The 12,098-nt window shown below is 40.4% G+C and overlaps 1 protein-coding gene across 1 annotated transcript in view; it reads left to right on the top strand.

Annotated features, from left to right (window-relative positions):
- The first annotated feature begins 516 nt into the window (after positions 1–516).
- MCF2L2 (MCF.2 cell line derived transforming sequence-like 2) overlaps positions 517–12,098 on the top strand; it is a 211,001-nt gene continuing 199,419 nt past the window's right edge. The window contains exons 1-3 of the mRNA XM_042457103.1: positions 517–660; positions 6,184–6,308; positions 9,663–9,777. Coding sequence (XP_042313037.1) covers positions 529–660; positions 6,184–6,308; positions 9,663–9,777 — 372 coding nt within the window. The 5' untranslated portion in view covers positions 517–528. The remainder of the gene's footprint in view (positions 661–6,183; positions 6,309–9,662; positions 9,778–12,098) is intronic.

Below are 12,098 nucleotides of genomic sequence, written 5' to 3'. Positions count from 1 at the left end.
CTGGACAATTTAACAAGTTAGTAGAAGAATGATTAAAAGCAGTTAAATTGGTTTAAAATTATTTCAAACTATGTCCATGTGCAGATTTGTGTAAACCCTGACAACTTTAGTGAACAACTGTGTTTTCACTTGACATTGGAATAATACCACTTTGGCACCAATCAGGCCTCTAAGAGGAGGGTGTCACATAATGGGGGTGCCACAACAGATTCTGGCTGGAAATATATTGGCAGTGTGTTGGGATGCCATGATTGTTCAGTCTTTTATATAGTGGCAACTATTTGTATGGCTTTGGTCAAGGTATTTAACAGCATAGTCTATGATTACTAATCTGTGAATCCCTCACTGAGTACAGTGGAACTTAATTCTTGCTAAACATGCATGGGACATCCTCAACTTGTTTAGATTATTTAAAACTATATATAGTATGCTTGGTACTTCAGTTTGTGGAATTAAAGACTTTTAAGTTTGTTTGTTTGTTTGTTTTCCATTCCACTGTCCTTCTTACAGGCCATTGAGAATTTTGCCATGACAGTGAAAACTACAGCACAGATGTTACAAACCTTTGGGACAGATTTGGCTGAGACAGAACTTCCCAATGATGTACCATGTACTGAAGAGCTGCTGTCCGCACACACCGAACAGCACTACAAGTTGAAGGTGAGCACTTGTGTCTCCCTGGCAAGACAGAATGTTGGGTGCATCAGGTTTGCCATTTTCATACACTTCTTCAATCATAGTTTTTCTGGGGTACAATGCAAGTTGTTTTTTTTTTTTAAATGATCTGACTGGTTTTTTTGTTTGTTTGTTTGTTTTTGGTTTTTTGTTTTGGTTTTTGCTAAAAGAGCAGCAGATACAAGCTGTGACACTTTAATGTTTTCCTAGGAGTTATTTATTTCAGATCCTGTCTGATCTTGATAGCTAACAAGGGTCAGCCCTGGTTAGTACTTGGATGGGAGACAACCAGTGAATACCGGTTGCTATACGCTATATTTTAGAGGAAGGAACTGGCAAAACCACCTCTGAATATTCCTTGTCTAAGAAAACCATATGAAATTCATGGGATTTCTGTGCTATGGAATTAATGAGGTCATCGTAAGTCAACAGGGGGCTTTAAGGCACATACACACAAACATTTATTTCTGGGGAGCAAGGTTTGAATCCCTGGTTAGCCATAGAAACCCACTGTGTGATCTTGGGCAAGTCACACTCTCCCAGACTCAGAGGACGGAAAAGGCAAACCTTCTATGAACAAATCTTACCAAGAAAACACCATGAAAGGTTTGTCTTAGGGTCGCCATAAGTCGGAAACAACTTGATAGCACACACAACAGCAAACCTATTTATATTACAAAGAATGTCTGGAAAATCAGAGACAAAAACATTATCTGTTGCAGTCACAATAACCAGACACTTAGCTTGATTTCATTTTAGCTTACTCGTGATTCTTTAAGATGGTCAGGCATGATGCATATCTCTGAACCATAATGCTGCAAAGTTGCTTGGACTTAGTGGAGTTTTTTAAAGCATTTTGCCTTAAAGCACTGCTGTTGAAATCTGGAGGATCATCCTCCCTCCTGCCAGCTTCACCCTGGCATGTCAGATGGTATCATCTATGGGATCAAATGTGTGATAAATGCTTCTCATTGGCTGCCTCTACGCTCTGGAACTTCCTTCCTAGAGACGATAGAATGGCCACCTCCTTGCTGTTTTCTATCAAGACTAAAGCTGGGTCCGCACAGGACAGAATACTCTGGGGGCATCCTGGAGTATTCTGGTCCCAGAGTTGTGCCAACATCCCTTCATTACTTGGGGTCCTCCTTAGTTTTTATTTATTTATTTTTATTTATTACTTGTATCCCGCCCTTCAGCCCTAACGGCTATCAGAGCAGCTTACGATTATTATTTTTAATTAGACAATTCCCTGCTCTCAAGCTTACAATCTAAAAAGATACAATACAAAAGGAGAAGGGAATGGTGGTGGGGAAGGGGATCAGGTCCAGCAGTTTTTCTCTCCCTTTGAGGCCTGGACCAAGGCAGATGAACTGGAGTGAGGGCTCTTCTTCTTAGTTCAGGCCAGGCCTGATGGAGCTGGCAGGCCTCACTCTCCCTCTGATGACATAGATGGCAAAGGGAGGGCCATCTACGTGATTAATGATTAGTGAATACGTGATTAGTGATGCCAGATGGTTGTTTGTATGCATGTCCCACTGTGTTTCCTGCAGTTGCCACAAACATGGTGAATCACTGGCTATTAGTTGCATGAATGAAGCGCCTAGTGTCTTATCATATGGCTGGGTGCCTCGTTCTGAAACCAGAGTGAGTGGTGGCAACAGTGGGAAGTGTTGTAAACAGCTGCATGGTGTTGCAATGAAGGATTCATTTTAAGAGGGTATATGGGTTTGGTGAAGAACTGTCCAGACATTGTTTTTTCCAGACATCCAAACAGGTTTTATTTGGCCTATGCTGATAAATCCTTATTCTAGGTTATTAAAAGTGTGCTGTACTGCCTTAATTGTACCATTTTAATTGCTTTTTAACATTGTAATTGTATGTTTAAAATTGTTTTTAGTGTTCTTAATAGTTTAATTCTGTTTTAATGTTGATTTATTTTGTACTATTTTTAGCTATATTGTATTTGCTTTAATTTGTAAGCCACCTTGTTTTGAGCAAAAACTGGTATGTAAATAAAGACCAATCACCAGCAGCACAAGGTGAGGGCTCAAAGTGAACCTCAACTCTCCCAATATACTCTAAATCCTCCAATTGTTCTGATTTGGCAGGGACAATCCCAGTTAATTTTTTGTCATTCCATTTTTTCTACTGCTTGTAAAAATCCTAGTTTCTCTCTCCTCTTCCCAGTTTCTCCCTTTGTCTTCAGTTTTTTGCAATTGCAGTAGGACCACTCGAAACAAACTACTGCAGTCTTTCCTAGCTTGTGTATTCTTCACTTCTGCCACCTTGACCACATTCTGATGTTGCTTCAGCACATGGGTCCCAGCTTACATCTGTGAAATGTTGAAGGGTACACAATGTTCATATGTCATTTCTCCTTCTCAGGAGTGTAGGGTTCCTTTCCTTTTTCTGCATTTTCAGCTTTCTCTAGTTTGGAGATAATGGCTTTTCTTCCCTTCAGCCCATTAACATTCCTAGGCTGTTATCACACAATGAAAACTTCCAGTCTATTCCAAAGTCATTCCAGAGTCAATCATGGGTATTGACGTTAATGCGCAAGAGATTATCACATGTAATCGCTGTCATTGTGGAGTCATTCCAAGCCCGATCCAAAGTGAACCCCGGAATAACTAAATTCGGTGAACTACTGAATTCACAAATCATTCTTGCAGGCTAATTCGCATTCAGTTCAAAGTTGTGTTGGTGTGGAAGGCATGTTTGTTTCAGTCCTGATATTCCCCCCCATCCCATGAAGCTTCACTGCAATCTTGCTTCTATTTTGCTTCCGGTAGTCCTTCCACTTTTAGTTCTGGCGAGGGGGGAAAAGCAGCTGTTTCCGATGGTATGGGCAGAGAGCTAGTGGAAAATGCATATGTGCTCGTTTTAAAGTGAACAGAGCAGTGTATGGTTTGTGCCTCCTGCCCCCCCCCCCCCCAGATCTGCAAATGGGGGTTTCCTTTGGGTAGTCATATTCTGATCTCCCTGGGCGCATTGCCCAGCCGATGTGATGCACACACACACACATATATATATGTGTACATATGCCTATACATATATACATGTACATGTACATATATATGTACGTGTATATATACATATGCACGCCCATGGAGGAAGTAGTGTGTGTGTGTGTGTGTGTGTGTGTGTATATATATATATATATATATATATATATGTGTGTGTGTGTGTGTGTGGGTGGGTGTGTGTGTACATATATGCGCCTTGAGGAGCTGAAGCACACACATTCTATTTGCAACTAAGTGTGCTAGGAACATATAGTGGCATACCTGCTGACACTTTTCCTGGTGCCACATCTGTGCATATAGATGGATTCACCTATATATATACACACACATATACATATATGCATAGGTGCGTCCATCTATATGTGCAGATATACATGTATAAAGTGCACTTATAATGTGCGTAGACACCTGGGTCCACAGATATATATATATATATATATGCCCACATCTGTATTTCATGTGGTGCCTGCATTCACACATGAAACAGGGAAATGGCTCCCTTTTTCACCCCAGAAGCGTTAAAGTTCACAATGCGTTCAGTGCCCCAGTGAGCATGCACAAGTATCCCAATTTGAATTTGAGAATCCAATGGTGTGTATTTTTGTGATAATTTATTTTACACTCGCTCTGCTTTGCATTTGGAACGACCGCAGTGTCGCTCTTTACGTGTGGTAATTAATCACATAATTTGGGTTATTTTTGAATTGGCCCTGCTTGGCATTTCCTTCGGGATGGGGACACATATTTCACATATGATAATGGTCCTAGTGGAGAATGCAAACAGGGTGGAGAATATGATATGTACTATTAACAGTTCTAGATGTGAGGATTATTGCAGGATTTCTCAGTGATGCACTCAGATTCTCTATTGTGAAGACAAGGAGTGGGAGAAGGATGCCACTTGCATTCCCAGCAGGGAGCAGGAAGGAGAGGGAAATCCCACTGTTAATCTCCTGTCTTAGATTGGAAAGTGAGATGCATTTGGGGGAGAAGTGGATCTTAAGGGAGTTGATTTAGGCCTGCAGCTCAGATCAAATCAGGCCTACGAGTGGGAGGTTCCACTACCATATTATAGCATTTTCAAATCATTCCTGCACCCACTCGCTGTTGCTTTTTTTGGCTCAGCTTCATTAAAATGATGAAATTAATCACTCCTGCCACTTTGATATCTTTAAAAAGGTGAAGCTACCTTTTTCTTTCTTTACATAAAGCCTTAGTGGAAGAATGGATGTGGCATAATGTTACATCATGTGTATTTATGTGTATGTGTCTTCAAGTCACCTGTTGACTTATGAGCACCCCTTGAATTTCATAGGGTTTTCTTAGGCAAGGAATACGGAGAGAAAATCCCATTCTTTAAAAAGTTCGGGATAAGCCTAGATCGAGTATGGGATGCCTACTGCCCGGGCATGGGGAGGTTGCAATAAAATCTGCCTATTTAAGTTTACATCCCGTGTCTAGTGTGGGAGGAAAGGTTTTTAAAAGATTGTCTTTTAAAAGATAATCTCCATTGTCACACTTGATGTGTACAAGATAGCAGTGTGAAGATGCAAAATATTTTTACTGTGATACAAAAGTTAAGAAAAACAAGCCACATACCAGATGAACTTATAAGAGTTAACAGTCTGCCCTCCATATCCACGGATTCTGCATCCACAGATTCAACCATCTGTGGCATGAAAATATATATATTTAAAATAAATTCTAATAATTCTAATAAGCAAACCTTGATTTTGCCATTTTATATAAGGGGCGCTGTTTTATCATGCCATTGTATATAATGGGATAAGCATCCACAGATTTTGGCATCCACAGGGGGTGGGCTGGAATCAAATCCCAGTGGATACCATGGGCCCACTATATAGTCCTTTCAGATAAGGAAAATCCCACAGCTGGGTTGGTAGGTAGAGCCTAGAAATATCTCCATGTTTATGTTCTCCAGATTCATTGGACCACAACAGCTACTATTCTTGACCATTGGCCATGTTGAATGGGCATGCTGGGAGTTTTAAACCAACACTGTAGAGATCACCATGTTAAGGAAGGCTGGGCAATTTAGTTTGGAGGACACCAATTTGGGGAACACTGTTGTTGTTGTGCCTACAAGTCATTTCTGACTTACAGTGACCTTAGGTGAGCCCATCATGAGATTTTCTTGGCAAGATTTGTTCAAAGGGGCATGACATAGCTGTCATCTAAGAGAGGGTGACTTGTCCAAGGTCACCCAATGGGTTTCCATGGGCAAGAGGGGAATTTGAACCCTGGTCTCTCAGAGTCCTAGTCAACATTCAAACCACTACACCACACTGGTTTGAGGAATGTTTTGATATGTATCCTCCACTGTGTCTCACTGGAAAACGAAGCATCCACACAGACTGACAGTTCTTAGGTGTCTTTCCAGTAACTCTTGAGTCAGATATTAAGGTACATTGTGATGAAATTACTATATTTCTATCTTTCTATATTGTTTTTCTCTCAACAGGATGAGCTGAAACTGGCTGTGAAGCAGGGAGCCACACTGTTGACTTGTATCAGAGAGCCTGTCACACGAAGTGCCACCAGCAAACTTAGTCCAGATGAGTTGGAAAATGTTGCAACTGTGGAAAGGTTGGAGAAAAACTCAAGTTCTAAGTAACCAGTTTTGTTGGCTTAACCTTAACAAGTGTGAACTTGTCTTCAGCATCAGTCTAAATAATTATTTGGATTGTACATACCCACTTTTTAAAAAAAACGAAAGCAATCTGCTTATGGTTAACATGCACCCCAAAAAACCACAGCTGCTGTGGAGTATAGTTTTGATCATCTTTGCTTCTTCTTTTGAAATATCTATCATTTGAATCAGAAATGTCAGGAAGGAAAGAATCAAACAGGGTATGTTTTTTTCAAAGGGATTCTTTAGCTTTCATATTGAGAAATATGTGAAACAGTTATTCGAGCCCTCTAACAGGCAGAGCCAGTACTCCTGTTAAGTAAAGTGGGGTGACTACCTAAGGCCCCCCCCCCCATTTTTTCCAGGTAATTTCAGATGTCCAAAAAATACCCCACTCAATGTGTGAGAATTGTTGCCCCACACATAACCCCAAACAGTTTTTTAAAATCCAGGAATCAGCTGAAAACGGGAACAGAAGTGGCATGGACATATTATTTCTGGATGTGTCTGGTATGGCCCATCAGAGGCATGGGCAGAAAATGGCAACCACCTCCTCCACATCTGCCAAATTTTGTTTTACTACCAGAAAAAGAGACACATCTTTTGTGGGATTTTCTACCTCATCTGTAGATTTACCAAATGAAATAAGGTACATGGCTCCTATCCCTAATGTTTTCATCTAAGCATCACCTGCTGAAATTTCCTCTGCTACACAACCCTTAATTGTACAGTGGAGGTAAGGGAATTTACAATTGGCATGAAGCAGAGTGAATTTCACCTCATTCCACATCCTATTTCAATGTGCACTGTTTCTTTATGTAATTTTCTCTCAGTCTCAGTTAACCGTTATTTGAAATTCAGGCTTTTTTGCCTCCTACTAATCAGATTTTAAAGGCTCTTTACCCATGTAAACCTGGAAGGAAGGTTTAAAATATTGTTACTAGCATATAATCAACATTAAATTGTGAAAATAAACAAAACTGTATGCATGAACAGCATTTGCTGTGGTTTCCTATATGCCCACTTATTTTTTTAGAATAGTGCTTCCTATGCTATCTGATGTGGGAGACTAGCATCCCCCTCTCCCCAATGTTCTAGGGACTCATACTATATTTGTGCCCACTGGCTACAATCATTTCGTTATTTCCTGGAAACTCACCAGCTAATAGCTCATGGATCAACACTGGTCCATGGACCACCATTTTTGAGCAGCATTGACTTAGGACCTGGAATTTAACTCGGGTAGGAAGTATAGGGTTGATTACAGGGTGGCTAGATGCAACAGATGACAAGCCTCCTGCACCTTTAATTATTTTTTTTAATTGGATATAATTATATGGCTGGCCATCTGTCAGGGATGCTTTGTTTGAGATTTCCTGCATGGCAGGGGGTTGGAATGGATGGTCCTTGAGGTCTCTTCTAACTCTACGATTCTATGTACTGGCTATCAAGAACTGAAGTATTCTACAACAAACATGATCACAAAAGCAGAATACACTGTAAAATTGTTAAATGTATCCATGCCATCATATGAGTGAAAAGTAACATTTTTAGCATGTCTCTAATATTCATAGCTCTTGGTGTATGCCCTAATTCCAGGAACAGAGTATTCCAGAGGGCAGACAAGACAACAACACTCTAAGCCCCTAGTGCCTTTAGTCATTATGCAGAAGGGGGAATTTCAGCACTGTTATCATCCTGTTTGGTCATAGTTACTCACTGAAAAGTATCTTATAATGTGGTCCTTTGCTATGATGTGGTATAGCAAAGATAATTAAGGAGGAATTGTTTTCTGCTTTTATCCTCTTGTTTCTCCAGCAGGACTTTGAGTTACATTAACAATCCAATGCAATTGAAGTTTAATAAATTGAACCAGTAAACTTACTAGTAAAAACTGCTAGGAAACTGTGTATAGGATTGCAACTTTAAAGAATAATAACAGTCAGTTGTTCTCTTGCATCTGTAAGAAATTGCTGGGTTAAGATCTTTCTTAAGAACCTGCTTTTATAATTACAGTGGGCCCTTGGAATCTGCTAGGGTTTAGTTCCAAAATCCCTTCTGGATACCAAAATCTGCTCATATCCCATTAAATACAATGGCATTGTAAAATGATGTCCCTTATATAAAATGGTAGATCCAAGGTACACTTTTTGGATTATTTTTCTAATATTTTCAAAGCATGGATGGTTGAATCCTTGGATGCAGAATCTGTGGATATGGAGGGCCAACTGTATAATCATTTAAATAAATATCCATGTTAGTCTGTATCAGTATAGTATACAAAGGAATCTTGTACTTTGAGACAGAGAACCTCTGAGACTAAGGCCCAGGACAGATGGTCCCAAAGCACTATGCCGCCGCCGATTCTAGGGTTAGGGACCATGCACCAACTGCACAGTCCCTAACCTTAGCATGGCATGGCTGTGGCCTAATGGCATCCTGTCTACACAGGTGGCACCATCTTGGCGTAAGCGACACGCAGCATATACACGTTGCTGTGCGTTGCTTACGTCACAAGTGCACCAGTGGTGCACTCACGACATAACCCGGGTGCCGCAAAAAGAACCAGGAAGAACCGGGTTCTTTTTACTCCAGAGGGACATCGTGCGGTTTGGCAGCTGCAGCGTCCCGCTGGAGTTAAAATGGGCGTCTGCAGACCACCATTTTTGGGTGGTCTGTTTCAGCCCTGAGAGAAAAACGTTTGTAGCATAAGCTTTTGGAGACTCTATCTACTTCATCACACACATCAGATGGCCATTTAACATCAGAGATTCAAAAGTCTGCTTCCAAGGGTATAGTATTTTCAAATAACTGAAAGTTACTGAAACTGAATGTGATACCACAGATACCATGGGCTACCAAAAAGACAAATAAATGGGTGCGATTGTAAATCAAGCCTGAATTCTCACTAGAAGGCCAAATGACCAAACTGAAGCTGTCATACTTTGGGCATACAATAAGATAACATGACTTATTAGAAGAGACAATAATGATCAGTAAAATGGAAGGCAGTAGGAAAAGAGGAAGACTGCATTACAAGTGGATCGATGCAATCAGTGAAGCCACGACCATGAGTTTGAAAGATCTGAGCAGAGCAGTTTAAGATCAGGGCATTTGGATATCTCTCATTCATAGGATTGTAATATGTTGGAACTGATTTGAAGGCAATTAACAACAGTGATCATAGTACTCCAGTTGGTTCCTCATGTAAACTTTCTAATTACTCCACTTTGTCCTTTCTCTGTGTGTCTTCTTTAATGTATTGAGATTTTGTCTCTGAATCAAATGTTATTCTTTCATTGCCTCAACAGGTTGCTAGCTCAGTTGGATGAGACAGAGAGAGCCTTTGATCAGTTCTGGTCCAAGCACCACCTAAAATTAGAACAGTGTTTGCAGCTTCGACACTTTGAACAGGATTTCAGAGAGGTATTTCTTTTGTTTATTCCTTATAATTTTTGTGCTTTTCCCCTATCCTAGTGAATTACAGTGGTACCCCGGGATACGAATGCGCCGCCTTACGAAATTTCCGGGTTACGAAAAAAATCCATAGAAAAAAACTGTTCCGGGTTACGAAGGTTATTTCAGGTTACGAAAAAATTTTTGGTGCTTTTCGGCGCTTTTTCGCACGAAATCGCGGCTTTCGCTATTAGCGCCTATGGCTTTTTCGGCTTACGAAGGATTTCGGGTTACGAACGCGGCGGCGGAACGAATTAAATTCGTAACCCGGGGTACCACTGTACCTGCTTTTTGTCTTTTCCTTATATCAGATTAAGATGGCATGTATTATTAACAAAAGAATAAATATAATATATCAGAAAGGAAAACAAAATGGAATTGTAAATCCAAGGCAGAATTTAGAGAAGGGCAGAAAATGCTCAGTTCCTCAAAACGCTTTAACTGATTATCTATTAGTACCTAACTGGTTATGGAAAGAATTTAAAAGGCATATCTGTGAGTGCCTGGTTTTATAAGATATGGCAACTTGCTTTGTTTGCAAAATTAACGGATAAACCTTGAACAGCTAAAGGTGGGGAAGACAGAAAATACAATGTTTCAGTGATTTGAATTAATTATTGAATGTATGAGGGGGTATTATACTGGATTTTCAAAGTCCAAAGTTCAAGTCCTTTTCTTTGGCCACATAAGGAAATCCTTTTGACATTTTTAGTTTTTATGTACTATAATATTAAATATTACTTTATGTAGTGTTGTATATTGGGAGCTATCATCTTGCTAGGAATTATTTTATAGAATAAAATGAATCTCAACTTATTGTAAAAATTGCTCACTTCCACCCCTCTTAACTTCTGAGCATTAATAGTCCAAACTGTCTATTACCATTCACCACTGGATTCATGGACATTAATGCAGGTGCAGGGTGCTCCACATTTGATCAGAGCAATAGCACTGGCAATGGATTAATCCTCTAATAGTGTGCTGTTTTTCTGATCTAAATCACTACTTGAACACTTCAAAGCTGCTAATCCCTTTCAAGATGGCAATACCAGTAAGATAGCACAGTCTTGTAAAGGCAGGACCAACAGCTTAAGGAGTGTATGTAAGCTGATGTCTTTTTGGAATGTCTGGGAGAAGTGGGACATTTTAACCAAAGAATAAAATTAGAAATGTGAGGCTCTTAAAATGGAGAAATCTGCAAAGTGTTGGGGAACCTTAGATCCTGGGGTTGAACCCTGCCCTCCTGGGATCCCAATCTACCCCTTACTGCTTAGTTACTGGGAGTAAGAGTTTTAAACTAAAATATACTGGTCTTTTTAATTCTGCCCTTTTGTCTTTAACCACACTCACTACTGGAATATGGCCCCTGATAAGCTCTCTGAAATTGAATTTGACTCTTGAGTCAAAAGAGGTCCCCCACACTTGAGCTTAGTTATTAGTCTTACCTCTCCTTCTATGCTTCAAGCAAGCAGACTCCATCCCCCCCCCCCCATTTAATGTTTAAGATTGCCACAAGTATGTTTACATCCATTTATCTGTTCCTTTATCAGCATATTAACTAAAAAGAGTGTTTTTAGAAGGGCAAAACAGTTCCACAGCTCAGTGAGTGAGACAAGGTTTGGGCTGACATCACAAACACCAAATAATCGATGCTGTCCACAGCCAGCTTCTGTAGCAAACTTATAAAAGCCACATTTTTCAGAGCTCAACCATGTACCAGAAATGCTTGTTTGGACTCGGTGGAGTAAGGTTGTTTTGAGACCCATCACAAATTTGCTTTATTTGTCTATGTGGTAGCCCTTGAAATATTTGAATATGGTAGTCAGATCACCTTAAAATCATTTTTTCCCTGATGAAGTTGTGGCCAGTATTAGGCAGGATACAGACCACTCAAAAAGGGCGGTCTGCCAGTGCCTCCTTTTCCGCAGGTGGGAAGCCACAGTGGATAAACTGCGTGGTTTCCCACCGGCAAAAAAAGAACCCACAAAAAGTGGGTTCTTTTTGCGTCACACTTGCGAAACCCGAGTGTGCCAATGGTGCACTTGTGATGTCACAAGCGCAATGTGACATGCGGACACTATGCGTTCATCACGTCGTAATGGCAGCGCCCGTATAGACAGGGTGCCGCCATTTTGACGCCGCCAATATGTACTAGGGTTAGAGAGCATCTGCATGGTGCATGCTCCCTAACCCTAGTACCACTGCCGCCACGCCACATTTTTCCCCATCTGTAATGGTTCCCTAAAATATGTACCTAATTAAACGAGATACAAAACTAGAAACATGTGGTT

This window comes from Sceloporus undulatus, chromosome 3 (genome assembly GCF_019175285.1).
Source record: "Sceloporus undulatus isolate JIND9_A2432 ecotype Alabama chromosome 3, SceUnd_v1.1, whole genome shotgun sequence".
Lineage (NCBI taxonomy): Eukaryota > Metazoa > Chordata > Lepidosauria > Squamata > Phrynosomatidae > Sceloporus > Sceloporus undulatus.
This window is presented reverse-complemented; position numbering and strand designations above follow the sequence as displayed.